Source organism: Anguilla anguilla, chromosome 6, assembly GCF_013347855.1.
Source record: "Anguilla anguilla isolate fAngAng1 chromosome 6, fAngAng1.pri, whole genome shotgun sequence".
Lineage (NCBI taxonomy): Eukaryota > Metazoa > Chordata > Actinopteri > Anguilliformes > Anguillidae > Anguilla > Anguilla anguilla.
Window position 1 is genome coordinate 60,491,072 of NC_049206.1, and position 16,725 is coordinate 60,507,796.

Below are 16,725 nucleotides of genomic sequence, written 5' to 3' on the forward strand. Positions count from 1 at the left end.
AAATAAAACGTTATGTTGTGTTCTATTCACCTTACGATCGGGATGTGTTTCTTCCCCTCTGCTCCTGTGGTTATTTATGCGCTCATTTCTTATTAATATCATCCGGACTTTGGCAAAGACGTGTTGCACATTACAGAGCGAGGACAGCAGCGTGCAGCGCAGGCCAGGAGGGAGACGTTAATGTGCGGTGTTAATGCCCGCGGTGTTCCAGCGCTGCGCTCATAAACCTGGCCTCGATGGAGGGGAGGAGCTGCAGCGTCGGCACGGAAACCCGGCATCCGCGCCTCTGTGCGTGCGGCTCCGCTCCCACTCCTTCACTTCCTGCCGCCGACTCCCCGGCCAGCGTTACCCAGACTCCCCGGCGGTTATTAATGCTCCTGGCCTGAGCGTGTGAGCGAACGCAGACCCTTCTCTCTCTCTCTCTCTCTCTCTCTCTCTCTCTCTCTCTCTGCCGCGTGTCGCACGCTGGCCTGCAGCACTCCTGGCTGCAGAAACAAAGAGATGTTTTGAGTTTGAACTTCCGCTCGTAGGGAGGCTGAAGGAAGCGGTGATATCAGACCTGGTACGATTCACACACCTGGTACACAGAACTGGCCTGAATTCTGATCTGCATTCTTACACCTGGTACACAGAACTGGCCTGAATTCTGATCTGCATTCTTACACCTGGTACACAGAACTGGCCTGAATTCTGATCTGCATTCTTACACCTGGTACACGGAGAACTGGGTTAAATTCTTTAAAAATAAATGCAGGATGGATCCATTCTTGCTCATGAAGCAGGAAGCTGGTGTTTTATGCGTGTCCTTTGCACCCGAACATGATCGCAGGCCCAGGTCTACATCTCTGCCCACATTTACTCCGACCGAAATGCAGACCCAGCTCATCTTTGAATGAGGAACATAACACGGCCAGGACAACCATGAGCACCAAACCCTAACCCTAACCCTGACCCTAACCCTAACGCATGCTGCGGGGTACTTAACGTCATAAACCCGAGTGACAGGACGCTTTTATTAATACTTTGGGATAGTTATTTTTTATACATATTCAGATACCACTCTTTTAAGTATTATGCTCTGTTGATGCGCTGGAAAAATTAAAGCAATACTGAATAAATATTTTAAGAGGTGTGTTTACATATAAAGGCTCATGAAGTCAGTTGCTGTCGGATAGAAATAAACACACCATTCTCTTTACATATTTATGATCTTTCTCCTGTTTATGCTGCAAAACTGAGCGTTTACACAAAGGCATCTCTGGAAATCCTTTGTGCGAGGCGTTAGGCTCAGGACTAGGGTCACTCAACAGCTAGAGCAGGCCTCCCCAACCCTGTTCCCAGAGATTTACCATCCTGCAGGTTTTCACTCCAACCCTAACAAAGCACACCTTATTCAACAACAGCTAGAGATCTCATTGAGATGCTATTTAGCAGAGTCAGGTGTGCCAAATTAGAGTTGAAATGAAAACCTACAGGACGATAGATCTCCAGGAGCAGGGTTGGATAGCTCTGACCAAGAGGAGTATAAGAGCTCTGTGTCACAGAGCAGTCTTCTGATTGGCTGATGCGAGTCAGTTATTGACAGCACATGATAACTCTTCCCATTAAACTGTCTGTGAACCCTCACTCTGCCAATCTCTCCTTAAAATGTGTCCGACATGCCTGATGGAGGTTTAAGAAACCTGGTAATTTTACATCTAGCACAGAGGGTTGTCTGTTCAGCATTCCTGGGAGTTAAAGAGAGAGAAAGTAAAACGCACGCTCTTAAACTCCCCCCCCGTCCCCCGTCTACTTTCTACTTTCTCACTTAAGAGTGCAGGAATGGGGGCTGCTTGGCTGTTTTATCTCGCGTAGTTTTGCAAAGCGAAAGGCAGGACTCAGATTGTAGCAGCAGCGCTGTGTGCTGTGTGCTGTGGGCTGTGTGCTGTGTGCTGTGTGCTGTGTGCTGTGCGCTGTGCGCTGTGCGCTGTGGGCTGTGTGCTGTGTGCTGTGTGCTCTGTGCTGTGTGCTGTGTGCTGTGCGCTGTGCGCTGTGCGCTGTGCGCTGTGTGCTGTGTGCTGTGGGCTCTGTGCTGTGTGCTGTGTGCTGTGGGCTCTGTGCTGTGTGCTGTGCGCTGTGCGCTGTGGGCTGTGGGCTGTGTGCTGTGGGCTGTGGGCTGTGTGCTGTGTGCTGTGGGCTGTGGGCTGTGTGCTGTGTGCTGTGTGCTGTGAGCAGTGTGCTGTGTGCTGTGTGCTGTGTGCTGTGCGCTGTGCGCTGTGCGCTGTGCGCTGTGGGCTCTGTGCTGTGTGCTGTGTGCTGTGGGCTCTGTGCTGTGCGCTGTGCGCTGTGGGCTGTGGGCTGTGTGCTGTGGGCTGTGGGCTGTGGGCTGTGGGCTGTGGGCTGTGTGCTGTGGGCTGTGGGCTGTGGGCTGTGGGCTGTGGGCTGTGTGCTCTGGGCTGTGGGCTGTGTGCTGTGTGCTGTGTGCTGTGGGCTGTGGGCTGTGGGCTGTGGGCTGTGTGCTGTGTGCTGTGGGCTGTGGGCTGTGGGCTGTGGGCTGTGTGCTGTGGGCGAGCTCAAAGCTCACCCCTCTGTGGCATTTCTAAATGCCGGCGCTCCTTTGAGGATTCGACGAGGTTCCTCATCAAACGGTGCCCTGCGCCCGGAGATCAGAGGGAGGCCCCCGGCCCCGTGGGACGGGGACACCATCGCCTGCATCCCTCTTTAGGGGGGTTAGGAAAGATTCCGTTATTTTAAACACATTTATAAATCCTGCTTCACTTCTGTCACTTTAAAAGCCTCTGCTAGATTATTAAGCAGCGTGATATTTTCCACAGGTTGACAGGAAAGCAGGATTTCATGGTAAATTTACCCTTCATGGTATTAATTTATTTCTTCTTTCAAATGGATAGGCTTATGTCATTTGCATAAATTATTTGCAGTCATTACACTCAACCCCAACACTTAACCTTTACACTCAACCCTTCCTGCCAACCATTAGACCCATCCCCTGTACTTAGTCATTACACTCAACCCCTTACACTTAACTGCTGAGATGTGCACTGTGCGCTGTGTTAGGGTGTATAATGTGCACTGTGCGCTGTGTTAGGGTGTATAATGTGCACTGTGCGCTGTGTTAGGGTGCACAGTATGCACACTCGGCTGTGTAAATCTCTGTGGATGGTGTCTCAGCTTTAGGGCAGGTTAATGTAACGAAGGCGGCTTGTCTGCTGCATTCTGAAGCGCTTTCCCTGAGCTGTGCTGAGGGGCTGTGCTGAGGGGCTGCGCTGAGGAGCTGTGCTGAGGAGTGTGCTGAGGGGCTGTGCTGAGGGCCTGTGCTGAGGTGCTGTGCTGAGGGCCTGTGCTGAGGGCCTGTGCTGAGGGGCTATGCTGAGGGGCTGTGCTCAGGGGCTGCGATGTGGGGCTGCGCTGAGGGGCTGTGCTGAGGGGCTATGCTGAGGGGCTGTGCTGACGGGCTGCGATGTGGGGCTGTGCTGAGGGGCTGTGCTGTGGGGCTGCGCTGAGGGGCTGTGCTGAGGGGCTGTGCTGAGGGGCTGCGCTGAGGGGCTGTGCTGACGGGCTGTGCTGTGGGGCTGTCGCTGTGGGGCTGTGCTGAGGGGCTGTGCTGAGGGGCTGTGCTGAGGGGCTATGCTGAGGGGCTGTGCTCAGGGGCTGCGATGTGGGGCTGTGCTGTGGGGCTGCGCTGAGGGGCTGTGCTGAGGGGCTGTGCTGAGGGGCTGCGCTGAGGGGCTGTGCTGTGGGGCTGCGCTGAGGGGCTGTGCTGAGGGGCTGTGCTGAGGGGCTGCGCTGCGGGGCTGTGCTGAGGGGCTGTGTTGAGGGGCTGTGCTGAGGGGCTGTCGCTGAGGCGTTTAACCGCTGTTGTGACATGCTGGGCTGCAGTTGTCCCAAGCCATCGCCGACAGGATTAGCCTTCTGCCAACTAATGACAGAGCCCTTTGTATGGAACTACAGCAATGCGAACCAGTGCTTCTGTGTGTGTGTGTGTGTGTGTGTGTGTGTGTGTGAGAGAGTGTGTGTGTGTGTGTGTATGGGTGTGTGTATGTGTGTATGCGTGTGTGTGTGTATACCCCCACCCCCCCTCCTCACTCTCAGTTTTTCTAGAGAGGGTAATAAAAGTCCTTTTAACCCCCCCCCTGCCCCAGGCCCTGCGGGGGATTCCCAGAGCACACGCAGTAAACCTGCCTCGCGAAATGAGAAGTGCCTCTCCACTGTCCTGCCATGGAAGAGGGGCTTGATCTGAGTGCTGAATCTGATCCATTCTTCCTCCGACAGGAAAGAGGGGATGAGAGGAGAGATGGAGGCTCACCTGCTGTTGCTCCGCCCCCCTCCTCACGGGACACAGTGCTCTTTGTGCCCCCCGTCCCGTCGCAGTGCATTTCATATGCAGCCATATTTACGGGCAAATGTTGATTGAATCCAGGCTACTGTTTGCTATTATTTTGCATGCCCACTGAAGCAGTATAACTGAGCTGTATTACGCGTTAAGGTCTCATTTCATGTGTATTACATCACAGGTGCAGAAGCAGAGAGTGAGCTGTTCTCTGCTTCGTTGGTAGCTGCTGGGTCACATGACTGCAGCCTGTGGCTCGTACCGAGCGTGGACCTGAGTGACTCAGTTCTGCTCGCTGCCATTTAAGGGCCTCTGGTCAGCCCACAGAGGGCCTGCAGCGAAGCGGCTGTGGCTTGGGCTGTCAGGAGCGCTGGGTCTGGCTGTGTCCTCCCTCTGTGTGCCGCCAGACTGAGAGGAGAGAACGGGGCGTCCGCGTCGCTGGAGGTCTGTCCAGCTGCTCCGCCCGCTAGCCCGCCGCGCCGCGCACCCGCGCGCAGACCGGCGGGATTACCACCATGTGCTCAGCCACAGCGTCACACGTTCGGGTTATTTAGAGGAGGGCGGGGGCGGGGGGCGAGATGGGGGGGGGGGGCAGGAGGGACCGGTGTATTCTTAGCTAATGGAGGACAACAGCACAAACAGTTCAGCCCAGCCCAGCCCAGCCCAGCCCAGCCCAGTCCAGTCCAGTCCAGTCCAGTCTACTCTAGTCTAGTCCAGCCAGGCCCAGCCCAGCCCAGCCCAGCCCAGCCCAGGGATGTCTTGCTGACTGGAGGCCGTGCTGCAGAGCGGAAACAGAGCAGATAAAAGCAGCTGCAGCTACGTATCATCATCTGTGTGATTTACGGGGAGGTGGTTGGGCCTGGGAGGCCCTGGGGATGGGCTGTGGAGAGGAGCAGTGTGCTGGGCTGGTCTGCGCTGAGAGGGTGACCTGGGGCACAGAGACACTGGAGTACTCTAACGCTCCAAACATGAAATACTTCAGAAATCACGCCATGCATTTTTTTCATCCATGCCACACTTGTCCTAAAGTAAACCATCTGTGTGTAAATAATGACTCTGAGAAATGTGTTCTCATTTACACGTCCAGGTTGAAAATAGCAAAATGTCCGCGATCTATTTAAGGGGCAGTAATGTTGATGAAATGTCGGGGGATGGGGGGGCGGGCGGGGGGGGGGGCAGATTTGCCGGAGAACTCTGAGAAGGGCGACAGACGGGACGGAGATTTGGGGAAGGTCAGATGTGTCGAGACGCGAAGCGAGCGATGAAATGTTATTAACATATTCATGGAGGCAGGCGCTGGCTGAATCCCCTGCGTGAGCTCCTTCATTTCACAGCGCTGTCCTGGGACCCTAATCCTCCTCTCTGGGGGGTTTGGGCCCGGCCCCTCAGCCTCTGGAGCCCCTGAGCAGTGCGGGTGCGCTGAGGGAGCGGTGCAGGTGCGGTGAGGGAGCGCTGAGGGTGCGGTGAGGGAGTGCTGAGGGTGTGCGGTGGCGTCGGGCTGCACGCGGGCGGGGAAAAGCCGCTGTGAGCAGGAGCGGCGGGATGGCGGTGAGTCTGAGCGCGCGGTGCGGAGGCCGCCCCGTGTGCGCCGTGCTGATTGGCCTTTATCGCCCAATCCCACGGCCACGCCGTCGTCACGGCCACGGCGTTGTCACAGTCACGCTGTCGTCACAGCCACACCGCCTCTGTTTGTCTGGGTCTGGCCCCGCGGGCAGCGCCTCCGCCGTCGTCACGGCGATTGTGAGCGGAGCGGACGGGAATAATGAAGGCCTCGCAGAGCAGAGTGGGACGGGGCGGAGGGCACGGTGTCCTTCTCCAGAACGGCCATTCACTCTGCTCCTCACATATGCCTGCTCTCAGTGCTCAGCGGCCTCAGTCAAGCACAGTCTGCCACATGTTTCCTGCAGTTAGCACAGTTTGGCACATGTTTCCTGCAGTTAGCACAGTTTGGCACATGTTTCCTGCACTAAGCACAGTTTGGCACATGTTTCCTGCAGGTAGCACAGTTTGGCACATGTTTCCTGCAGTTAGCACAGTCTGGCACATGTTTCCTGCAGTTAGCACAGTCTGGCACATGTTTCCTGCAGTTAGCACAGTCTGGCACATGTTTCCTGCAGTTAGCACAGTCTGGCACATGTTTCCTGCAGTTAGCACAGTTTGGCACATGTTTCCTGCACTAAGCACAGTTTGGCACATTTGATGCAGTAAAGGTGGTTTAAGAGCTGGAATGGTCGCAGTCTTTCCTGTAGCTGTGGAGGGCGGTAAGGGTTTGTTTAAGCACTTGTGTAGTGAAGCAGTCTTTCCTGTGCAGTTCCACTGATCTCAGTGATGTGTATGCACTTTAAAGGCATTTCAAAGGCTTTTATAGTACAGTAGAGCTAAATAAAGTTAACCTTTGAACCCCAGGGTGCCACCAACAAAGCACCACTGTGAGGCGGCTGCTGGTTCTGACACATCTGTGAACGCAGGCCTTTCATAACCCTGAAACATGTCCATCTGTTCTCTGCTGGGGCAGAGTACGACCCCGTGTTCGCCATAAATGTCATAAACGGGCAGCTGGAGATGCTCAGATCCTGTTTCCTGGTTCCGTGTCCTGGGTCTCCCTTCTGCAGTTCTCCCAGAACGGCCTGCATCGCACAAGAGTTATTCTGGATTGTGTTACACTTCGCGTCAATACAAATGGCTGCTTGTGTTAAATACCAATAGACAGAAAAAAACACCAGGCACTTTATTTCTGTGTGAATGGGCGATAATGAAATCACAGGCATTTAGCAGATGCTCATATCCAGTGCGACTTACACAACTTTGCTTTTTTAAAAGCATAGAATCCATTTAGATCAGCACCTTTCTCAATGGTACAACGTTTCCTACCTGGGAAGGCTGCTGTATGCCTGTCTGTCTGTCAGGCTGCTGTAGGTCTGTCTGTCTGACAGGCTGCTGTAAGTCTGTCTGTCTGACAGGCAGCTGTAGGTCTGTCTGTCTGACAGGCAGCTGTAGGTCTGTCTGTCTGTCTGACAGGCTGGTGTAGATCTGTCTGTCTTGCAGGCGGGGGTGTAGGTGTGTCTGTCTTGCAGGCGGGGGTGTAGGTGTGTCTGTCTTGCAGGCGGGGGTGTAGGTGTGTCTGTCTTGCAGGCGGGGGTGTAGGTGTGTCTGTCTTGCAGGCGGGGGTGTAGGTGTGTCTGTCTTGCAGGCGGGGGTGTAGGATGCGCTTGGCGCTCAGCTCCCGGTACGAGCGCATTACCGCATCCCCAGCGCTGCTCTCGCTTCTATCAATTATGGATCCCAGCGGCTCTCGCGGCTGGGCCTGCCCACTCTCAGGCTCAGAGGGGCTGCAGAGAGAGCCGCCCAGCTACCGCGCTCCTTAAATCATTATAAGCTTGGCCCACATCTCACTGCGCTCTGCTCTGCGCAGCTCTCATTACCATGCTTTCAGACCCCCTCCCCCATCCATTATCCCACCGCAGCTCATCCCAGCCAAAATGATTTCTTACAGTCACAGGAAACTGTTTTTATGCTTGGTGCATACAGAGTGATTGGTAGCGTCCCCTGTTGGTAATACTTTATTGATGGAAGAACATCATGCACAGTGAAATGTCCATGTTGATTCAGCTTTAACAGTGTTAATTCAACTCTTAACAGATAACGTTAGTGGGACCAAATATTATCTGTTAGGAGTTGAACCCTAACACTACAAGAGTTTAATCAGCGCTGGACATTTTACTGTGTGGGTGATACACTAACATTTAAAAAAATGTTCCAAATACTCCCAAGCGTTTAAATTCCAGATTTGTAGAATTTTTTCGTTTGTAAACTGGAATAGTAGAATGGAATAGTGTTGTCATGGCACACCTGAAAAAGCTCTGTCTGACTGAAATATGGCGCTCAAAAGGCGCTCCAGGAAGCTGGGCGCACGCACGCGTTGCGAGTGTTTACGCGAAGCCTCCCGGAATGTGCTTGGAGCCCTAAGTGTTATCATGGGCAACTAGTGCGGAGGAAAGCCATCCTTCCCCCGCGTTCCGCGGGGAATCTACTGTTGGAGGTGCCGGGAGGAAACCATAACTTTGGAGATTTTCCAAGGACACCTGACTAATGTATTTTGTTTTAAGTTGTCGCGTAAATTTAAAGGTGAGTGTTTGAAGGCGAGGTGACCGGTTGTTGAGCGTGGAGACACTGCACAGCGTTCCACGCGGAGCAGACGTGCTCTGCGGAGTTTACACGCCGCGCTAAAAATAGCCGTAATAAATACAGTGCTTTCAGCGCGAGCCCTGCGCCCGAGCGCTGTAGCCCTACACGCGCATATTACGTTACTGCATCGGGCGCGAGACTCGCGCTGGAGAAACCGTCATTTACAACAGCCCCTGGATTCCGTCAAAACCGCAAAGCCGTCTGAGGAGACAGCTCTATTCAATCACGTAAAAACAGGATTAATGCCGTGATGCTGCAGCGAGCGCTGCTCTCGTTACGTTCGCTCTTCTGTCTGAAGGGCAAAAGCCACTTGGTTGTTGCGAGGGGACCTGATTAGCCAGGGGAGATCTCGGGCTGGTTGAACGGCTCGCTGGTTTTAGCCGATTCCAGGGATAAACGATTGTTCGGGGTGTAATATTGTCTCGAGAAGCTTCTCTTATTTCATTTCTTATTTTGATTTATTTTTTTATTGGTGGTTCTGTAGATCACAGACACGGCGTTGATCCTCCCTGTGACAGAAACTTGTTTTACTCCCTTTCCTATAGAGCACTCTGTAGTACATTACTTTATATTACACTGCCTCTCTTATCTGGAATCTTACAATATGTGAGATTAATATGAGCAGCAGTGGCTGACTTGGTTAACTCGTTCCCATTCCCACACAGACTACATCTATTACGTCTGAAAACAGAAACATAAAATCATAAAAATATAACTCAAACCCATGAAATACCATAACCTATGATAAATTAGTACAAAACTGGGGAGTGCTATAGGGTGGCCACTGGAAGGGAGCCAAGATGCAATCTGCAGACGTGGGTCTTCAGTTTGTGTCGTAGTTGTATATTGTGTTGAGTTTATAAACTGTATCACTGGTGCATTATAAGGATGAGAACCTTACACGTCTGATATTTCTTATGAAGAGCACGCTTTTAATGCCAGCCATTCTCTGAGGAGTGAATGAAGTTGCTCACATCCATATCAGCTGAGCTTGCATTAATATTCATAATCTCTCTGTCTGAGCTTGCATTAATATTAATAATCTCTCTGTTTATTATAGGAGACTGATCTTCTGGACATCGCCCACATCAAGGACACCAGAAATGGGAAAAACACGAAAACCCCTAAGGTGCAGTACAGTGTGTTTGTGTTTATAATCTGTAAAGGTGCAGTACAGTGTGTTTGTGTTTATAACCTGTAAAGGTGCAGTAGAGTGTGTTTGTGTTTATAATCTGTAAAGGTGCAGTAGAGTGTGCTTGTGTTTATAATCTGTAAAGGTGCAGTAGAGTGTGCTTGTGTTTATAATCTGTAAAGGTGCAGTAGAGTGTGCTTGTGTTTATAATCTGTAAAGGTGCAGTAGAGTGTGCTTGTGTTTATAATCTGTAAAGGTGCAGTAGTGTCTGTTTGTATTCATAATCTGCAAAGGTTCAGCAAAGTGTGTTTGTGTTCATAATCTGTACATTTTGCAGAGGAAACAGGAAAAAAATATAATCAATCTAATTACTATTACTAAATCTGAGAAAATACATTTCTCTAAATGATCTCAGTTAATCTTATATGTCATTGGTCCATGGCCGACCTTAAGTATGGCTATATTTATAATGTGGTACAGCAGTGAGTCTCATCTGATTAATTAGCTTCTTAATTAAGTTTGTTACTGATTCATTGCCTTATACATTAATTGACTTTGTTGCATATTATGAATGGTCCCACGAATGCCTAAAATAAGTGTTGGAATCGTGAGCGAGAAGGGTGCTGAATTTTAAGTATTGTTGAATTGGCAGTAACAGTATAACAGCCACACCGTCTGGCCTAACTGTCTGCTGAATAAATGCAAAGAGAACTCAGAGCCCGTGTCAAGAGAATAATTTCGGTTTTGCTTTTGTTAAAAGTGCAACATCAGTCGCCTTCCTTCTGTGTGGTTCTCCGTGCGTGACTGTGACGGGGTGGGGGCGGGGGGGTGGGGGGTTGTGACTGTGCTTTTCTGTCTGTCTGCGATCATCCGTGATTTTCAGCGAGGGCTGTTCTTCCCTCAGACGACACGAGCGGGAATTGTTGAGTGAGAAGCCAGCAAACACAGAAAGCTGAATATCTGTGTAAATTTGCTCAATGCTCTTTGCTTTGATCGAGCAGAAGTGTGCTCCTGCATATCAGGCTTTCTGTGTGTGTTTTTTGGTGCCACTTTGGTGTGTGCATTTGTTGTCAGTCTGGTCTGTATGTGTTTTTGGGGTGTTTGTATGCGCTGTGTGTGTGTTTTTGGTGTGATTGTGCGCGCTGTGTGTGTGTGTTCTTGGGGTGTTTCTGCGCGCTGTGTGTGTGTGTGTTTTTGTGCGTCGAGCTCTTGCCGGTCAGCGACAAATTTCAAGGAACATTTGGTCTCTTTCCGATTACAGATAGTGTTCTGCCAGACCTGCTCGCCTCCGTCTGTCATTACAGAGAGACCTGTTCGCCTACAGCCTCCATTACACGCTTATAAAGGGCCAATCATCAGATCAGCCTTATCGCTGCTGGAGGACTCTGTGCTGATGCTTTTTAGAAATTATCAGTGTGTGTCTGTGAGGGCAGACCAACCAGAGCAGCTTCAGCTCAATGATTTAACTTCAATTTGCCGCCACCTGTTTCTACGCCATGGATGAGCCCTCAGGTGGAAACTCTTCCTATGTATGTCTGAGCTTCTCTCCTGAAGTTGCAGTAGGGTGTGTTAGAAGCTCTCTGAAGCTGTAGTAGAGTGTATTGGAAGCTCTGAAGCTACAGTAGTATGTAATGGAAGCTCTCTGAAGCTGTAGTAGTGTGTAATGGGAGCTCTCTGAAGCTGTAGTAGTGTGTAATGGAAGCTCTCTGAAGCTGTAGTAGTGTGTAATGGAAGCTCTCTGAAGCTGTAGTAGTGTGTAATGGAAGCTCTCTGAATCTGCAGTAGAGTGTAATGGAAGCTCTCTGAAGCTGTAGTAGGGTGTAATGGAAGCTCTCTGAAGCTGTAGTAGTGTGTAATGGAAGTTCTGAAGCTGTAGTAGTGTGTAATGGAAGCTCTGAAGCTGCAGTAGAGTGTAATGGAAGCTCTCTAAAGCTGCAGCAGGGTGTGTTATACGCTCTCTGAAGCTGCAGCAGGGTGTGTTATACGCTCTCTGAAGCTGCAGCAGGGTGTGTTATACGCTCTCTGAAGCTGCAGCAGGGTGTGTTGTACGCTCTCTGAAGCTGCAGCAGGATGTGTTATACGCTCTCTGAAGCTGTAGCAGGGTGTGTTGTACGCTCTCTGAAGCTGTAGCAGGGTGTGTTATACACTCTCTGAAGCTGTAGCAGGGTGTGTTATACGCTCTCTGAAGCTGCAGCAGGGTGTGTTATACGCTCTCTGAAGCTGCAGCAGGGTGTGTTATACGCTCTCTGAAGCTGCAGCAGGGTGTGTTATACGCTCTCTGAAGCTGCAGCAGGGCTGTACTGGAATGCGCAGCGTCAGCAGGCGGGCTGCTCTGCGCAGGGCTGTGGGAGGGTCGTGTGTAAGGCATGAGACCCGGCGGATCAGCCCTGGCGGTATGCAGCGCGTGGGCTGCTCTCTGAGGGCCCGTGTGTATGACAGGTCCACCCCGGTGGGCGTGTCCCGCGGGGGCCCGGGCGTGATTGATGGGCTCCCCGGCCTGTGAGCAGCGAGCGGGAAACAGAGTGCCTCTGTGAGCGCCTCCCGGCCGGCCGGGTTAATTAGCGCTTGCCCTTAGCAGCCCGTAAATTACAGCGATTGCAGTTTCCTAAGAGAAAGCATTACACGCTCCCCCGGCACCCCCCACCCTCTCTTTCCTCAAAATAATCTGACCTTCGACCCCACGACCCCCTCTTCGGCTCTCTCCAATCATCCTCCTCTGCCACTCAGAGCAAGATAAACAGTTACGCCCCCCCCTTCTCACTCTCTCTCACTCTCACGCTCTTACTCTCCCTCTCCTTCTTTCCCTTTCTCTCTCTCTCCTTCTCTCCTTCTCCTCTTTCTCTCTCACTCCCTCTCCTTCTTTCCCTGTCTCTCTCTCTCCTTCTCTCTTTCTCCTCTTTCTCTCTCACTCCCTCTCCCTTTTCCCTTTCTCTCCCTCTCGCTCTCTCCTCCCTCTCTCTCGTGGGGCGGTTCACAGAACACAAAGGCTCGGCTCTCTGTGGCCATGGCAGCCGGAATCACAGCCGGGGGGGGGGAGGGGGAGATTCACTCAGAGACGGAGCTTCGCTTACACGCGTTTAGAAGTGCTTTTGGCTCATTGGCTCCTGGTGTTTCACAACTTTGTGCTCTCAGTCTAGCTGTCCCGTTCCTTCTATTACCCACTTTACCACTTTAAAAAAACGACAACAGACCGTCCGACTGCACAGCCCACTGGCTCTCCTAATGGTCACTCATAGACTGTTAAAGCACCAGACCGGGCGGCTGGATCTCTGCAGAACACCGCCATCGCAGGAGAGCTGCTGGGAATGTTAATGCTGTTCTGAGCTGGAGGTCTGGGCGGCTGTTTTTAACTCTCAGTGCAGTACCCCTCAGAGTTAGCGTATACCTCATCCATACCCACCTGAACCCCAGAGTTAGCGTTTACCTCATCTATACCCATCTAAACCCCAGAGTTAGTGTATACCTCATCCATATCCACCTGAACCCCAGAGTTAGTGTATACCTCATCCATACCCACCTGAACCCCAGAGTTAGCGTTTACCTCATCCATATCCACCTGAACCCCATTTAAACTAAATTGCTGTGTCCGTGTTAGCATACCTGTGTGACCTGGGATTCCAGAGGTTCTCACAGTAATAACACATTAATTACACTGCTGACTGCATGATAAGCATGTAATGCATGTTGTTATAAATGAAGCTTCGGTGAGTGCAGCCTGATTGTGTCAGACCTCAGCCTGCAGCAGCACACAAGTTCTTTACACTCCTCTGGAAAGGTTCCAGGAGCCAGACAAGCTGTTTTTTTACATGTGAAATCTCAAGGCTTTGCTTAGATCTCATGGGAAATCAATATTTTATGTGATTTGTTGTGGAAGCGTTCGAGGTTATAAAACTGAACGGGGTTTTCCCAGCTCACGAGTACAGTGTGCAGACTGGGTCAGTAGGCCCCTACTCTGGGGAGCCAGTAGGCCCCTACGCTGGGGAGCCAGCAGGCCCCTACGCTAGGGAACCAGCAGGCCCCTACGCTGGGTTACCAGTAGGCCCCTACGCTGGGGAAACAGTAGGCCCCTACGCTGGGGAAACAGTAGGCCCCTACGCTGGGGAACCAGTAGGCCCCTACTCTGGGGAGCCAGTAGGCCCCTACGCTGGGGAGCCAGTAGGCCCCTACGCTGGGGAGCCAGCAGGCCCCTACGCTGGGGAACCAGCAGGCCCCTACGCTGGGTCTTCCTCAGCATAGCCTGGGTCAGTAGGCCCCTACGCTGCCCGCATGCCGATACGCTCCCCTTCTCCTCATTAGCAGGCTGCTGATGTCATTTAGTTTCTCTCCTCCATGAAAGCTCCTCTTTGTGTTTCTGAGTGTCTGGGTTTGTGAAGCGCTTTTGTGAGCGAGCAGAAGAGAAGAGGCTGTTTGCAGCCCTGGCGAAGGCACGAGAGCCAGCCCTGTCTACACAGCACTTTCACACGGCTGCAAGTTAATTAAATCATAAAAGGCCTAATTAAAATGAAAAACAAATTTGGAGCTGGAGGAACAGAATTCCTCAAAATATGCCTAATCTTCTGCTCATCAGTCAGATCTAGAAGGTTTGGGGGCAGGGGGGCTGTCAGCCTGCCTGCCTGTCTACCTGTCTGTCTGTCTGTCTGTCTGTCTGTTTGCCCGTCTGTCATTCTGTCTGCCTGTCAGTCAGCCTGTTTGCTTGCCTGTCTGTCTGTATGTCTGTTTGTCTGTCTGTCAGTCAGCCTGTCTGCCTGCCTGCCTGTCTGTCCATCTGTCTGCCTGTCTGTTTGTCTGCCAGCCAGTCTTTCTGCCAGACCGTTGACAGGATCGATTAAAAATCTGTAGATGGATTTGAGTGCTTGGTCTTTGGGTTATTGGCTTCAGAGAGAGAGGGAGAGAAATCAGTTAACTTTAAGGCTGCTGCTTATTGTATTTGAATTACTAACAATCAGGCAAACTGTCAATCTCATTTGACAGTTTGAGTGCCTTCATTTCGAACGGGAGATTAACATGACAGCCTTTTAAAGTAGTGGAGGCAGGTTCAGTATCAAATGCCAAACAGTAGCTTGTTTTCTAGGCATGTGTGACTGCTAAAGGTGTCTCTCCCTTTTAGCGACTGTTATTACATTAATGGTTTTCACGAAAAATGGATGTAATGGATGAAGCTTGACTGATATCCTGAATGCAGTGTGTGGTGTGGAGGGTAAGGCTGTGTAGTTATCAGTGTTAACACAGCCAGTCATGAAAGACACTATTGTGTATGTGTGTATACATGTGTGCATATATATATATATATATATATATATATATATATATATGTATATGTGTGTGTGTGTGTGTGTGTGTGTGTGTATATATATATATATAGCATGTATACGTTGCATATATGTATTGCATATATATATGTTCACGTAGAATGTCACTGAGTTGTCATTGACTTTGGTTTTCTTGAAGCAATATTAAATGCATAATCACGATGACGCACGCAGTACATTCTTTCATTCTAAGAATTTTAATCCATTCGCTCCTTCCACACTCAAATGCAATTAATCGCAGCATCCTGTTAAATATCAGCCGCGCAGAACCTTGTGCCGAGAATGCGGAATGAAGGGAAGAAAGCAAAAACAATTCCCGATTTGGGTTCCAATTAAAAAGTCCGTTACGAACGGCACACTTAGATGGGTTTGATTAGTCCTGTTAGACGCCGCTTTGCTCAGGGAACACGTATTTAAAACTTCACCGGATTGATTAGCATAGTGACGGGGTTGTGGAACAAGTGTAATGACAGTAGACCTGGCAGCATGTACCCTGTCCTTTTGTCCTCAGACGAAGGGAAGCTGTCTCATTATGCAAAGAACACAGACGACGTCCTTTTAGCAGATTGACGCTCATTTAACAGGTTTATGAAACAGGAGGGACCGAGTACAATGATGAAGAACACTCTAGGAGTCAGTAAGAATGGAGCCGGGTGAAGTAACGCACACGTTTACACGCGTGCGCGCACGGACGCTCGGAATCGCGCGGTATCGGGGGTGTCCCGTGGCGTAGCCTGTAGAGCACTGTGCACATGCTCATACGAGCCGCGACGTCGTAGTGCGAGGATACCCCGTCATGCCAGCCACCTGAAACCCCCTCCCATCCCTGGACTGTGACTCCCAACGTTGTGCTGTAGTTTTAATGTACTGTGACTCCTAACGTTGTGCTGTAGTTTTAATGTACTGTGACTCCTAACGTTGTGCTGTAGTTTTAATGTACAGACGGCTAATGTTGCGGTCTGTGCAGTTACAGCTGTAATAACTTACCCTCCCGCTCTCTGTGCAGTTATGATCTAATAAAACATCCTGTCAGCATTTATTTACATATATATCACCCTGTATTATTAATATACTTCTTGCAGCGATTTCAGTTCTGTAGTGCATGTATGTCTGTATGTACAGTGAGCTCCATAACGTTTTGGACAGACACTTTTTTCTTGATTTGGACAGCAAAAATATACTCAACATTTACTTTCTTTTGCATAACATTAATGTGTCGCAAATATTATTGAGCTCACTGTATGTATGTATGTATGTACAGTGGCGTGATATGGGTGTTTGATAACTATCATTATCAATTAATAATTTAATTAATTAGCTATTTCAAAATGTGTTTTGTGCTTATGCAGGATCCGTTTGTCTAATATTCCATTTTGTCTAAAGATCTGAAGCCGTTCAGTGCGACGTATGTGCACTAATGCAGGTAATGAGGAAGGGCACTGTGTGTGTGTGTGTGTGTGTGTGTATTACACATGTGACATTTCCCCTCTAGCTGATCTCTTCTGCTACTAAAATTGTCAAATCACTCTCAACAACAGATGTAAATGTGTTTCTGATTTATAGATTTTTTCATAAATTATTCATCAAACAGCGGCATCCCTGTCACATGTGTATAGGATCCCCGTGTAGTAATCACACCAGCGCATTACATACTGCCATCCTTTATGAAGGCCTGTGTGTATATTTCTCTGTGTCAGTAGTGCAGTGGTCGACAGCACTAGGCAGTACCCACAGTCCAAAGTAGTCCAAAGTGCATACTGTTCTCCTGGACT

At 50.4% G+C, this 16,725-nt stretch overlaps 1 protein-coding gene across 5 annotated transcripts in view; it reads left to right on the plus strand.

The window, feature by feature from the left end:
- LOC118230603 (1-phosphatidylinositol 4,5-bisphosphate phosphodiesterase beta-1-like) overlaps positions 1-16,725 on the plus strand; it is a 112,370-nt gene that overhangs the window by 25,388 nt on the left and 70,257 nt on the right. For all 5 annotated transcript variants that reach the window (XR_004765887.1, XM_035423747.1, XM_035423745.1 and 2 more), the window contains exon 3: positions 9,573-9,641. Coding sequence is in view for 4 of the 5 variants with exons in the window: in XM_035423747.1 (XP_035279638.1) it covers positions 9,573-9,641 (69 nt within the window). In the remaining variant the exon portion in view is untranslated. The remainder of the gene's footprint in view (positions 1-9,572; positions 9,642-16,725) is intronic.